We start from the raw sequence: 21265 nt of genomic DNA, 5'->3' as shown, positions 1-21265 counted from the left end.
CAAATCGAATGAACAATACTGAGCTCTCCTGGGAAAAAAAAATAAAAAATAAATAAATAAATAAACGGCATACAAATGGCTCCATCGTTTTTATTGAATGAAGAAGTGTGAGAACACAGGCGTGTTGTCGCCTTCGCATCGCATCAAAATAGCAATTTTTATAGCAGTTTTTTATTAGCCAACATTTTAGCTACATCTTAGAGTATTGCACAATAATAGGCTTTTGTTCGTATGCGTTCTTAAGGTACAATCCACACTTGTGTAAAGCCAGTCTTGTTTCACGATGTCCTTGGCCTGTCATGTTCTATTTTTCTTCCTTCCTCTCACGCCATTACAGGGAAATTGATGCTGCCTGTTCATTATACACAAGCTAAATGGAATCGCAAGGAAAATATGCCATTCACTGTCATACATTTTTGCATTGTTCCATTACAGCCCTTTCACTGAATGAAAAATCAGCAGATCCCCAGTGTTTTCATCTTGCCATTTCCTGTTTTTCGATAAATCTTTAACCAACCAATTAGGGACTCCTTCTTTGTTGTTATTGTTAGTTTTGTTGTTCCCCGCACCTTTTGGAGGATGTTTCCAAAGTGGCATTAAATATACATGATCTTGTTAGAATGAGTGCTGGAATGTATTATTCAGGCACAGGCCGGATACTACAACTGCTCCTACTGTGACTCCAATGGACCAAGTGAGGAAAATATTATTGATACATGTCACAGAGGCAATTATGAACGGCAAGGTAGGACGTATATAATGTATACATAGCTTCAGTCCGGCGATATGAATGTTGTCTAGCTAGGTCTGTCTCATACCTTGACCTTGATGATGTAGGCATCATTACAATTCAATTTTGCTACGATCATAATTATTGCTTAATGGCATTGCATAGTTGTGGTATGAGGTGCATATACTACCTCATTTATTCTCTCAATCTAAAACAACTGATAGCCAATATCCAATTGGCTTATGGTCACATTTTGATATGTACAGTCCTGCTCACTGTTATTGTGGCCCCTTCAATTTTTGCATAATCTCAACAATATCTTCAGAAATCAATGGAAATGTACCAATTTTATATCATCAGAACCTTTTAATTGGATGTCCAAAGTAATTCAACAAAATAAATTGTTTTTCAATTTACATAATGTAATCCCCCCCCCCCAAAAAAAAAATAGAAAACACAGCATGTGCAGCAATAATGACACAACCTCTTTTATATTTGGTTTGGCAGTGATGACAGCTTTCAAACGTTTCTTGTAGCCATCTCTTAGCTTCTTGCACTTCTCTCCTGCCCCCCCCCCCATCACACACACACACACACACACACACACACACACACACACACACACACACACACACACACACACACACACACACACACACACACACACACACACACACTCTCTTCCTTTGCAAATTGTTCAAGCCATTGAATGTTTGCAAGGTTTTTTTCCCAATGGCACATTTCAGATCATATCAAAGATTTTCAATCGGATTGAGATCAGGGGTCATTGCTGGCCATTTTAAAATAGTATTTTTTTGTGTGCTTTTTAACCATTCCTGTGTGCTTTTGGATGTGTGCTTTGGGTCTTTGTCTTGCTGAAAGACCCATGACCTTCAACTCAAACCAAGTTGTCTAACACTTGGTAGGACATGTCCCCCTAGAATGTCTTGATAATTCTCAAATTTAATGATTCCTGTGAAACGATCAAGGCCTCCAGTACCAGATGCAGCAAGCAGCCCCACATAATTATGGATCCTCCATCATGCTTAACTGTAGGGAGGGTGTTCTTTTCCTCGGAAGCTTCATTGTGTTGTCTGTAAACAAATTGTTGGCGTGCATTGTGGAAAAGCTCTATTTTTGTTTAATTAATTATTTTTTATGTCTGTCTCAGGAATGGTCTTTTCCCACGAAGCCCTGTTTTTGGTTCAGTGTGTGGCGCGTGGTACTTCTTGAAACCATGATCCCAAACTGTTCCAGTTTGGCTTTCAGGTCTTTGGAATTTAAACGTGGTGTTTTCCCCCCCATTCGCACCAACCGTCAAAGACTTCTGTCATCAATTTCTCTCTTCACCCCCACGTCCATGGATGTTCTTGACAGTTCCATGTTTGTCAAACTTCTTAATTACATTACAGACTGCTGAAACAGGGCTACCAAAATATTTGGAGATGGCTCTATACCTTTTGGAGGTCTTGTGTTTGTGAATAATTGCACTTCTGATGTCTTCAGACAGCTCTTTTGTTTTCATGATTTTGACCAAAGAAAATGGGATAACAGGTGGCTTTTTAAAACATCAAAGTCATCATTCATTGGTTAATTCATGTCAATTGCGCACAGACAATTTAGAACAGGGAATTCTCATTTGTGATTTACCAATGGTGAGTCACAATGTGTTTCCATACTGATTTAGAGGAAAGGTTGCTAATACCAGTGACAGCAAAGTTTTCTATTTTTTTCCGCCCATTGTTTATTGTTTTAAATTGTTTTTTAATCATTTGGTCTTTAAGATAAAACACAAGTTCTCTATAAAAATATAAAATGATTTACTTGATTAATTTTTTCAGAAGATATTCCACATTCTGTACTTTACCTTCATGGGTTCCAATAATGGTGAGCAGGACTTTAGGCTGGATAACCACAAACACAGGGGCACGCCCAGTAGGCAATGGATTTTATTGCATTGTTACCCGAGACACCATCCTGATGAGGACTGGATAAAGGTTAGGGAATTAGCTAGACTCTGATTAAGAGATGCATCTGAGTAGAATACAAGAGCAGGTAAGGATATGATTGTCTGAGACAGAGAAAGACAACAGCAGAGGATAATGACAGCAAGTGAACAGGTACAAGAGAGCAGAAAGGCTGGCCGAGACTGGTTGATCAGACACTAAAGGGTAAGGCTGCTAATGGGGACTATGAACAGTGCAGGAAGACACTGCTCCTCGACCAAAATAGTCTCCCAATTGTGATTTTGCTAACTACCCTTTGTCCATATTTAATCATGTAACTTACCGAAAATAAAGCAAAATGGCCCAAATATCAAACTTTATTTGTAGTTGTATCAGAAACGGCCTGTGAGAGGAGAAATGCTGTCACCACTCTATCACCAACTGACGACTGTGACTGGAATCTGGTCCATGCCACGTTGTGCCTTGATTTCACTGACAGTTGTGTTTCTGAAAAAAAGAATCCAGTATAAATCATTACCATTCATGTCAGTTTTTAATTTCAAACCTGTCTTGACATCACTAAGATTGTGTAATTGCTTGATTCTCTTGGGGTGTACTTCTAAGCAGATGAACACATGCCACACAAGAGTTTAAAGCAGGAAACCCTGCTGTATTTGATACTAAGCAGAGAGACAAGTGTGAACACAATGTGTTGTGTAGGTTTCCGTAACAAGTCAAAGCTTACATATCCTCTTTCCCCGAAAGGAACAATTTGAGCAATACTTATCTGGTTTAGGTGTGTCCAAATCATATTGCAATTATTCCCTTTACTGGACAGTTGATTCCTTGTTTTGCGCGGTTAATATTAAGGCTGCCTTCGGGACAGAAATATAGAATATTAGAAATATAAAAAAATAGAAAATAATTATATTATTATTGTAATTATTATTATTATTATTATTGACTTGATCTGACACATGATAAATATGCAGTTTATTCATAAATCAGGAAGCTTTTGGGGGCATCATATAATGTTTAATAAGCATCTGTAGTTTAGAAATGAATTTGTTGTCTTTTCTGGGTGTGTGCTCGCCACAATATGCAATTGGTTTTCCTGATCATAAAATGCAGCATGGTCTAATCATTACAGTAAGCAATATAATAAATAATAATAACCATAATAAGATGCAGTCATTAGTATTGCGGTGTAAACATTATAACGTCTTCATGCCATCACAATTATCACTATAACATAGTGAATCCAATGCATTCAATCATGCATTCAGGATTAGGAGAGTAATTGCTTCTTGGTTATTCATTTCACTTTTTAATCACGGAAGGCTGCCGCTGTTCGATCCACTAATTGCTTTATCACTAAAGGCATGCCTTCAACCTGAAACGGCTGCTGATGAATCACATTTTCTCTGCGGTATTTCGAAAGAGTATATGTTGAAGTTGTGCATCTCACATCTACTATGTCCACAACTCTTTATAGATCTTACCTTCACATGGATCTTCAACCAGTACCCGTCGTTTGTCATCCAGGACACGCGGAGATTCGTGTCCCAGAAGACAGGCAACCTCTACATTGCCAAAGTTGAACCATCTGATGTGGGAAACTACACTTGTGTAGTCACCAACACAGTCACCAAAAGCAGTGTTCAAGGACCACCTACACCCCTTGTGCTTCGAGTAGATGGTAAGAGCAATGCCACAGGCAAAGGAGCTTGCATATATTCAGAATATTTTATTTTTCCATCTTTTGATGTCACATTTAACAATCTGAACTTGGATATTGATACTGTATCAACATTTGGGTGCAGGTTTTATGTGATTGGTTCAGTTTTCAGTTAAAGTCTTTGTCAGATGAACATTTGATAAAATGGCAATTAAATGGAATAGGTATATTCATATGTTTATATGTTACAGTATATACATATTCATATTTGTGCAATACTGTGTTCAGGAATTTATAGCAGTGCATTCTAGTTTATCACAGTTTTGTGAAATTTGATTTAAAATCTGAAAGAATTTTTGTCATCATTTTATTTTAGTCTTTCTTACATTTCTCAATAGGCTTAGAGTTTGTTTCCAAATATTAATGACCTACTTAATCAATTATTCAATTAGGTCCAAGGTTGAAATAACTTTTTCTTTGCGGAGCAGTCTTGCTAATCAATGACTTCATTTGAGGCGTAAGCAATACTGAGCTTGCTTCGATCTCTAACTACCCTCCTGTAGGCCACGTTAGCGCCATGTGCAATGTTAACACACGTGCGTCCAGCCCAGCGAAGATTTATGGGACCGTCTTGGTGGTTTAAAAGGGGGGGGGGAAATCTGTGAGTCTCAGTTTTGCTATTAAATGTGTTTTCATGAAGTGCAAAATGCACATTTTGACTCATAAGCTCAGCGCAAATTTTGAGCTTTGGGGTCACATTGTCATTAGATATTGCCATTGAGTTGTCCTGCACAGTACATTATCACCATCAGGCACTTTGTTTTGATAATGTTGTTTTATGTGACATTTTCAGGCTTTAAGATGGATACAATTGTATGACATGACATCAACTCTCAATTTGTCTTTGGAACACCAGGTGTGATGGGTGAATATGAACCAAAGATTGAAGTGCAGTTCCCTGAAGTTGTCCCAGTCGCCAAGAGCTCAACAGTTAAGCTGGAATGTTTTGCACTTGGAAAGTATGTTCCCTTGTATATTATTAGTCTAGTGATGACTCGCAATAAGTTGTTTACGTCACTAATAGAATCTGGATGGTAATGTGTGAAAATCCTTGGGAAAGTGATTGGAAGAACAAATGATATGACATGGTAATAAATCATGAATCTCTGTGCTTCAATATTGACCTTAAATCAAACTTTTGTATTCAAAGTTTTCAGCTACACAAATTGTCAAGTTTTTAAATTAAATTCCTCATTCAGTTGGGACCTGCACATTGCTAACGGCGGTAACCAACTATCCATATCTGATGCTGGTGTATTAATACTGTATTCTACTATGAGAAATAACAATGTAATGTGTTGTGTTAACAATAGTTTGTCTAACTGTTGCCAAATACTCATTATGTCCTGTTGCTTACACCAACATAGCCCAGTGCCAACCATCAGTTGGAGGAGAGTCGATGGAGCCTCTTCAGGAAGAAAAGTGGACATCAATAAAGCCAACGGAGTGTTAGAGATCCCTTACTTTCAGCAGGAGGATGCAGGGATGTATGAATGTTTGGCTGAAAACAGCAGAGGCAGAAACTCTGTAAAAGGAAAGCTGTCCTTCTATGGTGAGTTCATTCTATGGGAAATGCTGGCTTTGGTGTAAATCTTTAGACCTCTTCGCTTCCTTGCACTTGTCCAAAAATATGTACAGTTATAGTATTTTTTCAATCAAATCCTGATTTATAGAGATTGTTAAAAACCTCAAGGATTCACTGATACCGAGCAAGATTGAAATTGGTTGAGCAAAGAAACATAGTTTGGGTGAGTCAAGCAAAAAAAAAGTTTTATTGTTGTCATGAAACATGCAGCTTTTATCAGAGCCTATAAACAACCGCAGCATATATTGGTATGTGGCAGTAAATTAACCTGTTCCCAATAGCTCATTTCTGACAAGCTCTTTAGTGTATCGGCAGCTAACACTGGGCACAGCATGCACAGATTTATATCACCTTTCAGGGAGAGATGATTTGCCCCTCACCAACACTGCACTTATGGCCATATTCTGAGTAAGCTTTTAATGACCCTTGATGAAAGATTTCATAGTTTTTCTTCCCATTATCTTGCAGTTTATGCTTTGATGAGGTCTGCATATAAAGCTCAATTGGGATTTGCTTGAATTAGATAATCATATTCACATCTCGTTCTTGTTAGAAGGGTGCTTTTGATATGATAATATGGGACTTTGCGGCACTCATGAGTGTTCAGAATATCTGAGGTGAGCATTAAAAAAGCTGTTCAGACAACAAAAATATGCAGAGAAGTTGCATATCATGGGATCGAGTCTCATTCAATGTGAGGTTATAAATCAAGACTTAATGATGTGATTGTGGTGCTCTTAAGTTCAACAACTTTTTACCTATGACTGCTGCCTGGTGGTTGGGGGAAATGTGTAATCAATAAAAGAATGGTTTCTGTGCTGAATCCTGCTAATGATGGAACAGGAAATACATGTACCTTATTCACAAGAGAGGGAAAATACATGGAATTCTCAGCAAAGTTGTCGTTGATTAGACCACAAGTAATAGACAAGCACATCAGTGAGCTCTCTATGCTATGCACAACACAGCATGTCAAGGAGATGGACTGACTTAGATTTCTCTCTCCCCTTGACCCTGGCAGGGTGTCCTGTATTAATGTGTCTTCTCCACAAGCGCCATAAATCTTTCTACTCTGTCACCACAGATTAGGTGCAAATTATTTATGTGACATTGACATCAATATAGAAGCATTCTCGGAACTTAAGGTGCCTCAAAAGGTGAAAAGTGAATAAACAGTAACACTAAGTTTGTCAATTTGTGGATTCTTTAAACATAACATTTCTAATTAAAATCAATTGTCTTTGGAATATTTTGTCTAAACTGTCACTTCATACAACTGTAACTGTTCAGACAATATTTAAGTACCATTTAATCTTGTTACTTCTCATGCAAGTACAAGCAGAACCAAGCAGTGTGATATAATTCCATTAGAAGGACTATAGAATGCTAAACAAAAGTTCTAGGGTTTTTTTCCTTCTTAAAATGTGAGACAGCTTATTTCATGGTAACTTCTGTTCCATATTTCTCTCTTTCTTTCATTCATTCTTGTTTTCTCACACTAAAATTGCCATTAAGTGTGGCACAAAAGTTGAGCGAAAAAGCAAAACATTCACACAAAGTTAATCTTTTAGCTACTTATGGCGCCATAACGCCATAGCTACTGACTACTAAGCACAAGTGTAAATGGATGTCTGAAGTCTCGCATAATTTATACACGTCTCGTGTTTTGTCATCATGTATGATGGTGGTTCAATTTCAAATTGTATGGCTTTGGGGCATTCAAACGTCAAACCACCACTGTGCCTTTTCCTTGATAAAGCTAATACAAATTGACAGCAATATTTAATTTGGTAACATCAATTAACTAAATAGCTCTATTATGGAAGGTATTCTTCTTTTTTATTTCTATTTATTTTATTTTAATTTTTAAAATATTTATTGTTTTTAACATTTTAATCGCAAAATGATGATACTTTCAGTATTTTTTTTTATGGCCCCTTTTGTCAAGTAAAGGTCAACTTTGGATTAGTTAAAAGTGGATTTATATTTGGTGTCCTTGGATGAGGAGGCTGAAGAATGAATTGCCTGCTTTGCCATTTAAACAGTATGTGATCAGTTGCTTATTTGTTGTATGTGGTTTGTGACAGCTGCTCCTCATTTGACTGAGAAACCCCCAGATACTCAGAAGACTATTGATGAAACTCTAGTGTGGGAGTGCAAAGCCAGTGCCAAGCCTAAACCCTCATACCGTTGGCTGAAGAATGGAGAGCCTCTGGACCTGATTGAGGTATGGGACTTCTCCCAAGTTGGGTTTTGGATGCTTTTAATTGCTTAGTTCTCCACACCCAAAAGTACCATAAAGATGAGATGAAAGAAGGATGAGTAGTCAAGGATACCAGATGCAGCCGCAAAATGAGTCCAAATATGCGCAATGTTTGGCAAAAAAATATTGACACTGGATTCCAAACAAGACGTATTCCAAGTTTTGCTGTGTACCAACTGCTGTCATTCACAGTTCCAGCTCTGGGTATTTCATTAGAACACAGTCAACAGTTTACCACAATAAAGCCAGAGGCCAAATACTGTGTGCGCATGTGTGTGTGTGCATGAATGCGTGTGTATGCATGCATGTGTATGTGTATGTGTGTATTCTTTTGCATGCACTACGTTTGCATACTCATGGTGAACTTTAAACTCTGTTTACTCTGATGTGTAAGGTCAAGTTAAATGTGATTGATCCGTTTTCAGAGGATCAATATCGCTGTTGCTTCAGAAAGGAATGCAGTTTTGTTTTGATTTGAAATAATTGTTTTTTGTACCGGAATAATGCGTCACTTTGAAATGAATTTCCCGGAGACTAAATTTGGCTTCCAAAGAGAGACCAATGTGCATGTTTGCAAAGAATCCAATGAGATATTTTCCATCCACTAAAGACTCTTCAGTGTCTTCTTTCCTTTAGACAATGACAAAATACCTTAATCTTATCTCCATTCCCAATTTGCCCCATTTTTACTTTGTTAAGTTTGTTAAGTAAGTACTGGCAACCACTGCGTGATTGGCCAGTGTTTCTGTCTTTAAAATGACCAATGAAGTAGCTCCCTGGTTACTTGGAATGAGAACTGAGATGACATTTGGAAACTAGTGGCCCTTCAATTAGAGCCTAATGACAATGATCACACATTGAACAAGAATGTTCTGCATCAATTCATTTCGCCAATAGGCTATTAACAAAGAAACGTAATTCCTTCCACTTCTATGACATCCCATATAATGTGTATGCTAGCCTGGAATCAAGGCATTACCGTATTATTTACAGAATAACATGCAAAAAAAAAAATATATATATATATATAAAATTGACGGTGAGTACACGGTACCTATAGTGATTGTGAAAAATGTTTTCTTTCATTCCCATAAGATAATTAATGCATAGTCTTACATATTTATACATAACAACATGGTGCCAAAGAGAGGTGTATCACAGGACACTACAGAACGTTGAAACTGCTCAATGCTCTGAGGGAAAATAACAAAGTCACCTCAAAGTCTGGCACACCAAAAACACATTTGCAGAACACACTAAAGCCGACGGTATCTACCCTACTCTACTCAACTCTGCTCTGCTCTACTTGGCTCTACACCAAAAAGAGGTGTGTCTCCACTGCCACAATCACCACCCGGGAACCCCTCCTCACCTTGCCAGTGATGTCATGCTAAAGCAACCGCAGCTAGCGTGCACTGCACACACAGGCAAAAACAATAGAGAGCGCAAACAATGGTTTATGCCTATTTATTTCAGCCTGAAGACATCAAATGAATATTGCAGCAACCAAAAGACTGCATTCAATAATGTTAAAAAGGTTAGCACCTAGCATTAATCTGTTTGGAAGCCATTGTTGTCCTCTCTTCATCGTTAATGGCAGCTGTTTTCCTGGTATGGTGGTTTGCGCAGCTGCAGATTGATGACGACATGTCTCGAACCAATCATTGGCTTCCCCAAAAATTACGTCACGTTTTGGACTTTGGGCTACTTTTTTTAGAGCCGCAAAGGAACAGGTACCAGAAAAAGCAAGTAGAGTAGAGCCGGGTAGATTTGTTGGTGGAAACGGGGCTTTTGCAGAGTAGAGTACATATGTTCGCTAATCACCAAAAATCATGACAGCCTCACAAGTGGATTTGTCCTAAAAATGAGTGACAGTGAGGATCGAGGAATTGGGTGTAAATGAAAACAGACATGCTTCACCCAGTGTCGTGTTTTGTATAAAAATGGGTTCCCCACATGGCACAAAGTATATTTTGGTAATACAACTTTTCTTTACAACAAAAAATATGTGTCTGAACATCAAAAAAGAATAATAATATTTTCTCAAATAACTATGCAAATAACACTCTAATTTTTGAGTGCCAATACCAAGAAATTGGGGGAGCGTATATGTATTACCGGTGCATGAGTACAAGGGAATTGTTTTGAAGAGCGATGTGCAAATAATATACGAGCGTGCGCTACTCTCGAGAAATTATGTTTTATGGCTGCTATTACTTGCCCGCACTTCTAGATTTGAACTGTATGTGTAAGAACAAATAATAAAAACTTGCTCAAAACCCCACTTTTGAAAATATGGTCAGGAACACGAATTTATTATGCGATTAAATACACATCAGGGACTGTATTTAATATTTATTACTGTGTTAATTATTATAAATTGTTTGTCAGTCTTATCAAAGGTCACTTCTCCATTTGGCACCCTTAGTCAAAAGAATCGCTCATGATTGATCTGTAAATAGTAAATACCATTGTAAAACTTCCTCTGGCAGTCTGCCCACACGTGACTGTATTAATGAGTTGAGGTGTTACCATTTTCGAAATGCCACCGTCAACGGGAGCAGCATTAAATCAATTTCCAAACCCAAAGGTCAGTAGAGAGAGAGACAGAGAGAGAGAAATAGAGAGAGGGGGGGCTCACTAGGGCCAAGGGGCGAGCATTTGTTATGTCTCATTAGAATGAATCAGTCTCCCTCTGTCTCTTTTGTGTCTTTCATCAACCTTTCTCTAGGGTTCACTTTCTCTGTGGGTCTCTATCACGGCTCCCCCACTTATTCACTCCTCCTATGCTTTTCTGACCCTCTCCAGAAGAATAAAATGACTCCAAGGAGAGCTGTCACTTCAAAATGTCACCTTGGCAAAACAAGTACCCACTCACTGAGTCTGTACAGTATTTTGCTAAAGCACCAACTTACTTCAGTATGAGTGTAGACCTTCAGTCTGAAAAATGTCTCAGCGCACATTCGGTTTGGTGTACAAAATCAGGGTGCACCGGTGCCCCCATCGTTTGCTTATTTAGAGCTCAACTTTCAGCAGTGCTGTTTTCAGAAGCGAGTTGGGCATAATCAATGTTGCCTGAGAAAAAAACAGATGCCATGTTTGTCTCCACGGGTAAGGGGATTGTGATAGGGCCACCACGGAGTTGCTGAGTTATTATTTTATTATAATATTATTTATTTATTTTTGATCAGGGCAGTGGGTGCTGAATGGCAGTGTAACACCAGCTCATGCACTTAAACTCTGTCACCCCCCCTTGGGCCCTTGCAATACGTAATCTCAAAAGGCCCATCTTTCATCTATTCAAAGCCACAGTGACACTCTCTCTGCCATGAACACACATATATGCATCCTTCCCTGGCCCCAAACCATGCAGATGGTTGTGTTTTATTTGGAAACTGCAGCTTATCCATCCTCACACAGGACTCCCCCAGGCACCGGGTCACCAGTGTGCCCATCATGTAACTGAGCTTTAGATCTGGCACCGGTTTGAAGCTCCTCAGCTGTGTCACTAACAGACTCAAAGCAACTGACTTTTCATGTGTCAGCTCTGCCGTGATTCAAGATGACAGACACACATATTCGCGACACAGCCGTTGAAACTACTCTGAGGTCAAACACAATCTGTTGCAGAATGCTGGTTCAGCTCAAACAGTTGTTATTACTGTAGGGAACAATGGAGATGAGGAAATAATTTACTTGTTTAAACTGTCGCTATCATATAACCTTTATTAACTTGACATGTAGTACAAGTAACATTTTAACATCCATAACTCTTTTTTTTAATTGCATGGAATTATTTTTAAATTAAGTACAGAAGTCACAAGCAGTAAAGTGAAATTCCTTTGAGGTGTGATGCCAACCACTGTTTGATAATGTCAGCGCTATGTTAGGCAATGGGGGGTTACATCAATTCACCATGGGTCTATTAAGATTAAAGAAAATTACCACTCTTTTCAATTATCACTCCCCAGGTGTGAAAAATATGTGGCTGTACTTGAATTAAATAAGGTTATTCATCAAAAAGAGCCTAAACTGTCCAAATATAGCACTAATTGCCTACCTTGCGGTAATGTGTGCTCTCGTATGAGCAACTACTTTAATATGTGATGCACTAATTGGGCTGTTTATAAGTTTCCTCTCTGGATGGCTTACATCAATTCAAAGGTCAGTTCAGCAAAGCAGTATATCATCTGCATAGCTAATTGCCTGTGTGTCTGTGTGTCTACCTTAGTTACAGTACATTCAAGATGTCTCACTACAACAACAAAAAAGTTATGCCATGTCTATACCGGAATTTTGCAGATCTATCTTGGACAGTAGTAACGTTCCATGATGGTTTAGGCCAAGACTATTGACCTTAACATTGAAATAATGTCTTAGTACATGAGATTTCCTGCATAATGATTGCAAATGGCTTTTGTGTATACTGTATGTCTTAAGCAGGACCGGATTCAGGTGAATAATGGAGTGTTGACCATCAGTAGCTTAAATCTGGCTGACATCGGCACGTACCAGTGTGTTGCTGAGAACAAGCATGGTCGAGTCTTCACCAATGCTGAGCTTCGTGTCATAGGTAAGAAGACTTTGTTGATCATTCAGAATATATTCAGATTACTTGCTCTTATGATGTCAAAATAACTAACTCCTGAACCAGTTATAGTAGCAATGTGGCAGGAATTTCATACAATATTTCTTTATCATCATTTGTTAGTTGTGAAAATTTACTTTTCGGTTTAAAATGGCTTACTTCAACCAGAATCCTGGTCCGCATTGTGGCCAAAGGTAGAATCCAAGTCAGTTATTGTGCCTATTGGTGTCATACAAAATAAATCCTCCACACCCGGCGGGTATCAACGGCATCTGAAAGCTAAGATAACTAGCTGAAAAAACATTCTCTCTGGGGCAAACTCTTTTCATTTTTTGTAGGGATGTTCGATACCACTTTTTTTAAAACCGATACGATACTCAAATGTTCAGTACTCACCGATACCAAGTGCTGATACCATTAGTACTTATGACACTTAAAAAAAAGACAAATATTATTTTTTTATGACCTATATATCCCAATACTATCACATTTCCTTAAAATTGAATGACATTAATGGCAATGATAGTTTTTCAATTTGCTCATAAAAATGGTTTTGCATAGAGCACAAAAAAAAAAAAAAAATAAATAAAATTAAACAAATAAGCCAGTGGGCAGAAAAAAAAGTCCTAATCAAAATATGTGGTTGTACAACTTCTTTTTAAGGAATAAGGTGAAGTGCAAATAATTAAATTCAATACAATAGTGCTTCAAGTAATTTAGTAATATCTACCATGTTAAGAATTCCTCAAGCTGTTTAGTGTGTGATGTTTAATTATATCTTGTTTTGAAATCCATGCTTTTAATTTGGAAAGCTGCTCTGTATTTCTGTTTCCTGTTTCACGGTCTGTGATCATCATTCATCTCATAGCAGTGCATTAGTCCAGTGTTTCTCAACCACTAGTGTTCCGCGAGATACTCTCTGGTGTGCCGTGGGAAATTGTCCAATTCCACCTAATTGGTAATTCGGAACAACCAGTGTTGGGAATAACAGCGTATAACTAGTGCTGTGTTCTTTTTTCGTAAATGGACGAATCTAACAAATTATTCTCACCATATTTGAAACTCTGTTATCGTTATTGTATGTGAAATGCGTTGCATTACAATTCATTTATTAGTTTCAAGGCTCGAAGTAAGTTTACAAGACGTTGTACAGTGACTGGCTCTGAAAATGTCATATGTGCACAGTTAGAGGCACTGTTGTTGTCGTACCTCGTCACAATAACAGCTTGACAGCTGAACTGTGTCGTGACTTTTATTTTGAAGGTGCCGCAGGTAATGTGTCACGACGTGACGGACGTATCTTCATTCCTTAGCATTTTAGCAAAGGGTCCACAATCCTCTCCTTCAACTCTAACAAAAATTTGGGTTTGATAACTTTGACAAGAGTGACATTCATCAAAATAACAGTAGAGATTTGCCGAAAAACAGCCGCCATAAGGAGCGATTTGTTGACAATTATGTTCCACCAAGAACCGTTAACATCACGACTGCACAAGCACCATAACAGCGATAAAGAAAAGATACTGGTAAGTAGGGATGGAGAACCCAAGACTTTCCGAAACAATGAACCACTTTTGTGACAATTGCCCTAAAACGATGCACTGCTTCAACGCATTTGACACACTGCAAGAGCTCCATCTGCTGGTCAAACCTGCGCACATGGAATTTTTAGAATCACTGTTTTCAAAGCTTCATTCCTTGCTATCATGTCATGAGCCTCAGCATTTCATAAGTTCAATAACGTTTCAGTGGATGTTCTCTATCTTTTTCAACTGCGGGATTGTGTCGTCCTTTTAAACTGTGATTTACACAAGTAAAGTTGACCTTTCAAGTCTGTGTCATTATTTTTGTCTGTGGTGTTCAAGACAGTATTTTTAGAGTAGGCTAATATTTATTTACACTTGGAAGAGAATAAAATACAGAATTGGAAAAAATAATAATAATAAAAGCCTCTCATTGGTTGAGGAACAAACTCACGACCTTCAGCTTTGGAGACGGCCAGACTACCACCTAAGCTTTGTCAATCCTACTGTTTGTTTACCTCCAAGAGACCAAAAATATTGTTTTTGGTCTCGGAGTCAGGAAGATTCCAGCTGACATGAGCGATATATATATATATATATATATATATATATATATATATATATATATATATATATATATATATATATATATATATATATATATATACAAATGCACATTAGGAGCTGCGTGGCTGAGAGAGTAGATCAGCTGTCTCCCAAGTTAAAGATTGTGAGTTTGTTCCTCAAATTTTGTTTACGTTTGCCACGAGCTTAATTGCAAGCTGTTTTACTGGATTTTTACCGATTTTGCAAGGCCCACAGAATATTATGTTATATTCTAATAAAAACATGGAAACTACCCAAAGAATAATTAGTCTCTTCTTTCATCAGTTCATCTTTCATCTGTTTGTTTTTCAGCAATTATCATTAGAATATAGCTAAGTTTCATCATTATTCACAAATCTCAGCTTGTTTGCAACATGGCCCTGGTTGATCTCTTATACTCTGCTGTCACCTGCTGACCGTTTTTGTAATCACTACCATTGCTTCAGCCGTTCTCTGCAGTTGAGAGGCTGCATCAAAGCCTTGCCTATGCTCTAGTATAAAAAACACATTAAAAAACATATAAATACATCTTTGGGACACTTTAAACATTTAAAATAGAATTTAATTATCCATATTTGGGAGCAAATGAGTTAAAGGGTCAGACAACATACCTAACAGTATCTCAAGATTCATTCTGAACCGAGTGCAAAAATTAGGATTCAATACTTGCTTTTCCACACCCACTCCAATCCCCATTCAAATCACCACGGATTCGCACACAGCGAACACTTTCTGCATGCTTGGCAGATACTGGCACAATCTGTCATTTCAGAGACCAAAGACAGGTGTTCTGTACTGGAACGAACAATTGTGAGACAGTGCTTGAAACAAAACTTGTATCATGGTGTATGTTATTGTGTATGGCAGATACACAGGCATGCATTGGCAGGTGCTCAACTGCAAGAAGGTGTGTCAGGAAAATTCCAGGACTGTTGTCACAAATGACATTCTGAATCCAGTCTATAAATTGTCTCTTTTTTAAATAATCACCTTGGAATCTAACACACTTCCCATTTTGCCCTGCCATGCCTTAATACAGTCCTGGAAGGATTATTCTGACATCCTCTGCTGCTCCATTGTTACAGCCATCTTGATTACATCCAGTCTTCAAAACGGGTTCCAATGATGACAATTGTGAGAAAAAAAAGTCACCTGGAAGCAGGTCAAGTGAGTAGGTTCTTTTTCGGGAACTGATGGATGCTTAGGGCATTGCGATTTAAGCAGCTGAGTGATCCTGTCTCAACTGTAACCTTTGCCGCACAATGAACGAAGAAAACGCTGCAGGATTTCTGTTGATGTGCTAATTGATTGGCCTACATTGAATGGCAAAACTCGTAATTTGATTTATATCTTTAGTGTCACCAATCCAGGAACCTATCTGACACACCTTGTATGTCTCCGGCACCAGGCTGTGTGTAGACTTGGAAGAGTTTTCTGCTGTGCGTGAGCATACAAAACAGAGCTGAGCGTGAGCATACAAAACAGTATGAGACGCCGGCGTCTCAGTAATTGAGGCCTAAAGGAGCAGAAAGGAAACCTCCCTCTCATTTTGCATTATTTCATTTTGCTTCACAGTACTCATTCTTCATGCATAATGTCCATTTTAAGGGAAATGCAAGGAATTGGAAAACCCACTTTCTTTCAAATTAAATATCCACTTAAAATGATTGTCTGTGGCTGTGTGAGCATGTGTGAATGTGTCTTTCTTTTTTGCAAGCGAGCGTATATTGAGTATTTAGAGAAAGGGATGCGAGAGCTGGCATACATAATAGATGAAGTGACCTGTAAGTTTTCAGATGCTTATTCACTCTAATGTCTGTAGTAGCTCTCTCACCTTCTTTATACTCCCTACTTCTTTACAACACTAATTGAAACCTTCCTATTTGGCTGAACGATTTATCGTTTTCTAATCAAAAATTTGATCACAATGCAATTTTGTGATTGCTAAAGCTGTATTTTTTTAAGCGCTCTCATTCTCTCAAGCGCACCGATCAAATAGTAAAATGGTAAATGGACTGCATTTATATAGCGCTTTAACTACACCATATGGTGCTCAAAGTGCTTTACAATTATGCCTCACATTCACACATTCATACACACACTCATTACACGCCGCCCCGATTAAAAGTGGCATAGTATTCGTGGATAGTTCACGCTAACCAGTGCTGGTTAAAAAAGCATCACATCCACGTCAGATATTTACCCTTCCTCCCTCAGTCCCTGCTTTACCTGCTGTTTGCTAATGCTAGGTGCTAAGCTAACTTGCTCTGCACAATGTCTTTGGACAGAAGCTAAAGCACTAAAGACCTAATCGCCGCCGTGGCAAATAAGCTAAATTTCTAATAAGTAGCATTTTCACTAACAAAATGAAATAGTAGCATGTAACATGAGACAAATGTGAAATGAGTGAAATGCAGTCACGAAAGAACAGAATAACGGATTAAGTGGGCAGTACACTTTTCATAGAAATCTAGCTAGAGATGTGTTAGGGTGGCGAGCAACTAACTATGAACAGCAAATTAGTACCACCATTAATAAGTATCTGCCATTGGCTGGCAAGCAGTTCAGGCTTCAGGGTGTACTCCGCCAACTGCCCGAAGACAGCTGGGATAGGCTGCAGCACACCCACGAGTCACGACCCTCGTTAGGACAAGCAGTTCAGATAATGAATGGATGGATTAATATCTAGAGATAAAATAAGACTCAAAAAATTATTTACGACTGACTTCAGCCATGAAGAAGAGTTTATGAGGCCAAAATTATATAAAATATTTAATAAGTCAGTGATGCTATTTGCATTTGTTTTGTAGCACAACATACTGAGTTTTGAGATCTTCACAATAATAGGTATCAACATTTTTCATTTTTTTTGCACTTTAGCTTTGCTAATGGACTTTATTTATTAGATTGATTTCATTACATAAACGGAATTGTGACATATTTGCATGAAAATGCAAAATATTAATTAAAAGAAGCAGATACAACGATATTAATAATGTTTTGACAATTTCAAAAGAAAATATTTGCCTGTCACATTTAAATAACCCATTCAAAAGAAATTGTGAATTGAATCGAAATCTCAATATCTGCCCGAAAAATTGCAATTCCATTTTTCTCTAAAATCGTTCAGCACAACTTTCTGCTCTTTCTTACTCTTATATTTCATTCTACTACCACTCCTTTGTTTTGACTCTCTTCTAGCCATTGCCCCAGACTTCTCCCAGAATTTGTTGAAGGCCCAAACTCTGGCCCGACAGAGTGGTGATGTCCTGATTGAATGCAAGCCCAGGATGTCTCCTTGGGGTGTGATTTCATGGAGGAAAGGAAAAGAAGCCTTAAGAGAAAACCACAGGTACTGGGTTTCCTTGTGAATGTGTGTTGAGCATCAATCGACTGGTCTCCTTGTCAGAGCAAATTTCATTGGCATATGGTAATTTTGTTTTTGTCTTCTTTATATTCATGTTACCAAAGTGCAAAGCACTTAACTACAATACAATTTGAATATCTTAACATATTCTGCACGTTACCCCTTTCCCTTTTACATTCCACATTTTCTCTTTAACTTGATTGTTCTAAGGCCTGCACTAGGGTCTGGCCTCTAAAGTGTTTACAAAATGTCATTGACCGTTCTTAGATCCAACAGCTCATTAGGCATGTAAGTTCTGCAGGGTTATTCGAACACGAGGCAGAGGATGACGCAGGCAAAGGCAACCAGTTAGACATATACGAAACAGAAACAATCCCCAAAAGGGCCAATCAATGACAAGCAGCGGAATAACATACCTTCTTCTGGGGTAGTGGATGTGGCACTGAGGGAGCCAGTTGGACACCTTGTTTTATTAGAAATCAGATTGTGCATAAAAACTTCTGCATCTTGATTTTCCTGTAGGTGCAAGGGTGCAAGCCTCCTTTCGCGTGTTTGTGAATTTGGCAGACTGTGCTGCACCATGCTGGGTGTTCGGGCGGGTCGAGGCTGTTTTTTTTTTTTTACTCGTCCCCGGCGCACAAGACAATTTGGTGGTTCAAAGTAGATTCATTTTTAGATCAGCTAAAAGCAGGTCTAAGTTGTGGCGCAGGTGGTTAATGTGATTTTGGTGCTAGCTGCCAGACAGATTCTGTGTGGTGGATGTCATCGTATTTCATTCATAGATATGACAACAGCATGAATCGAACCCTCAGAATCATTGCAGAATTAAATTCATCGGATGCATTATTTTTATTATAATCTTGAATATATATATATATATATATATTAGGGATGCACCGAAATGACATTTTTCAGAAATGCTTGGCCGAAAACCGAAACGCTGATGCCAAAATGCCAATTTTTTTATTATCATTGCATTTATTGTAATTAATTAAAATTCTAATTTTATTATGAAATATTTAGGCCTATTTAGCACGGGCATTTTAACAAAGCACAATATAAATTGAAATGCGTCCACACCACAGACATCAGAGACATGTTGGCGAATGGTACACTAAACACCCAATGCGGGGTGAGCAACTGAGCATTTTCTGGCTGTGAAATTGCACTTTATAGTCAATATACAGTACTTCGCACCAGCGAGCACGGATGCGTGTAGTGCAGTGCGGATGACGCATTTGTAGGCTATTTGGAGCGTGACACGGTGCGCGCACTTAAAATCGACACATTCACATATTCACCAACGTTTAAAAAGAAATTTCTTCGCACCAGCCAATCGGCTATGGGAATGAACTGCAAAGTCACACATGGTGTCCTGTGCAGATCTGTAATCACCCGGAGATAGTGGTACGTGTTCACTTGTTTAAAACTGTTGATAACACAACATCCTCTTTTGGCCATATTCTTTTGGCTTGAATTTTATGTTTTTGTGCCTTCAAGGGACCTACTGTAAGAATGCTTAGTGATCTTGTCCTATCCTATTGTTCTTCCAGGAATGGTGTCAAATGCAGGTCAAAACCGAAACCAAATTTTTCAAAAAATTTGCAAATCAGTCGGTGATGTATTTCCGTGTTTGTGAAATATTGGTGCCTGTGCAGGAATGTACCAGCAGGAGGCAAAGAACACCTGCTGCAACATACACTTATTCCCATTTTGTCATTCCTTACGGGATTAATTGCTCGGCTGGCTCAGCAGCTTTTCTTTACTCAGATATCCATCCTCACCCCAGTGTGCATGCAGTTGTAGTCATATCTCAAGTCCCCCAGCTAGGCAGTTTGTTGAGAAAACCGAAAGGCTGATCTGATAGTAAATAGCGATGCCAGCCCAAAAGATGCGGTTACAGCTGTAAGATGTTTTATTTGAGGCCGAGCGGCAGCATCAGCACCGAGCCTATTTGTTGTGCTGTGAAATGATCGACCCATCTTGCAGCTTTATCATCCTCTTAAACATTAAAAGGAAAATGCAGCCATAAGGCTATGTGCAACGGCACCCAAATGGCGAGATTTCCCATTTGAGTTTGTAGTGGCTGAGTTGCATACCAAATGTGGACTTTGACATTATTGCAGCATCTCTTGCAAGACTATTCCCTGCTTCCTCGCTCGTTAGAATTTAGTTTCCACTGCACAGAAATGAGGCTGCTACCAATGCTATTACAGCAGAAGCACAGCAGTAATCCATCCCACTGTCTGAACTAAAATACCCATAATTCCTTCTAATCTTCCAGGGATAATGTTTTCAAGGATGTGGAGCAGAGAGGTACAAACTAGCTAAGAACAAAGCAAAATCTGATGTGTAAATAAAATCTTGGAGCAGCGATTCCTCTACTCTTACGGCATGCATATTACAATTACAAGAAGTCTTGGCATTTATAGATATTGTATGCGGAAAGATGTGGGATTAATGTAAAGTGGCTACTTAGTTTAGTTACACCGCTGATCACTGACCGCTTTTTTTATAACAATATTCCCAATAGGAATTTTATGTTATAATTTGCATCACTATACTTTGTATTTACAATGGATTTGGTTATATATCATGTAATTCATTGGATAAAACACAGCATCAGGTTCTAACATGCCCATCATGGTATTGCAGGGAAAGAAATAAACAGATCGCCAAACTGTCTTAGTAGTAAATTGTTTAATTATGCCATCTTTCTTAAGCGGTTCAAATTAAGTTTTTTATTTACAGCCTGATAGTTTTTTGTTGCACCAAGGAGAGAAAGACTTAGCTTTTAGATTACACCCCGTAGCTCACTTTAACACTCACCAATAAGGACGAAAAGTGCCTATTTACTGTATCACACTACTCAATCTTTTATGTGCCTCACAAATTCCCCCACTCCTGTTAATTGCTCTA

General features: G+C 38.4%; 1 protein-coding gene across 2 annotated transcripts in view; it reads left to right on the top strand.

Annotated features, from left to right (window-relative positions):
• The window catches only part of cntn3a.1 (contactin 3a, tandem duplicate 1), an 84965-nt gene that overhangs the window by 42938 nt on the left and 20762 nt on the right, over window positions 1-21265 (top strand). The window contains exons 6-11 of one of the 2 annotated variants that reach the window (XM_077542326.1): window positions 4172-4375; window positions 5271-5373; window positions 5782-5966; window positions 8087-8226; window positions 12703-12835; window positions 18181-18331. In XM_077542326.1, coding sequence (XP_077398452.1) covers window positions 4172-4375; window positions 5271-5373; window positions 5782-5966; window positions 8087-8226; window positions 12703-12835; window positions 18181-18331 — 916 coding nt within the window. The remainder of the gene's footprint in view (window positions 1-4171; window positions 4376-5270; window positions 5374-5781; window positions 5967-8086; window positions 8227-12702; window positions 12836-18180; window positions 18332-21265) is intronic. The other variant, XM_077542336.1, reaches the window with a different exon arrangement.

The sequence above is a fragment of the Vanacampus margaritifer genome, chromosome 1, assembly GCF_051991255.1.
Source record: "Vanacampus margaritifer isolate UIUO_Vmar chromosome 1, RoL_Vmar_1.0, whole genome shotgun sequence".
Classification (NCBI taxonomy): Eukaryota; Metazoa; Chordata; class Actinopteri; order Syngnathiformes; family Syngnathidae; genus Vanacampus; species Vanacampus margaritifer.
Note: the sequence above shows the minus strand (reverse complement) of the source record. Positions and strands in the feature narration are given on the sequence as shown.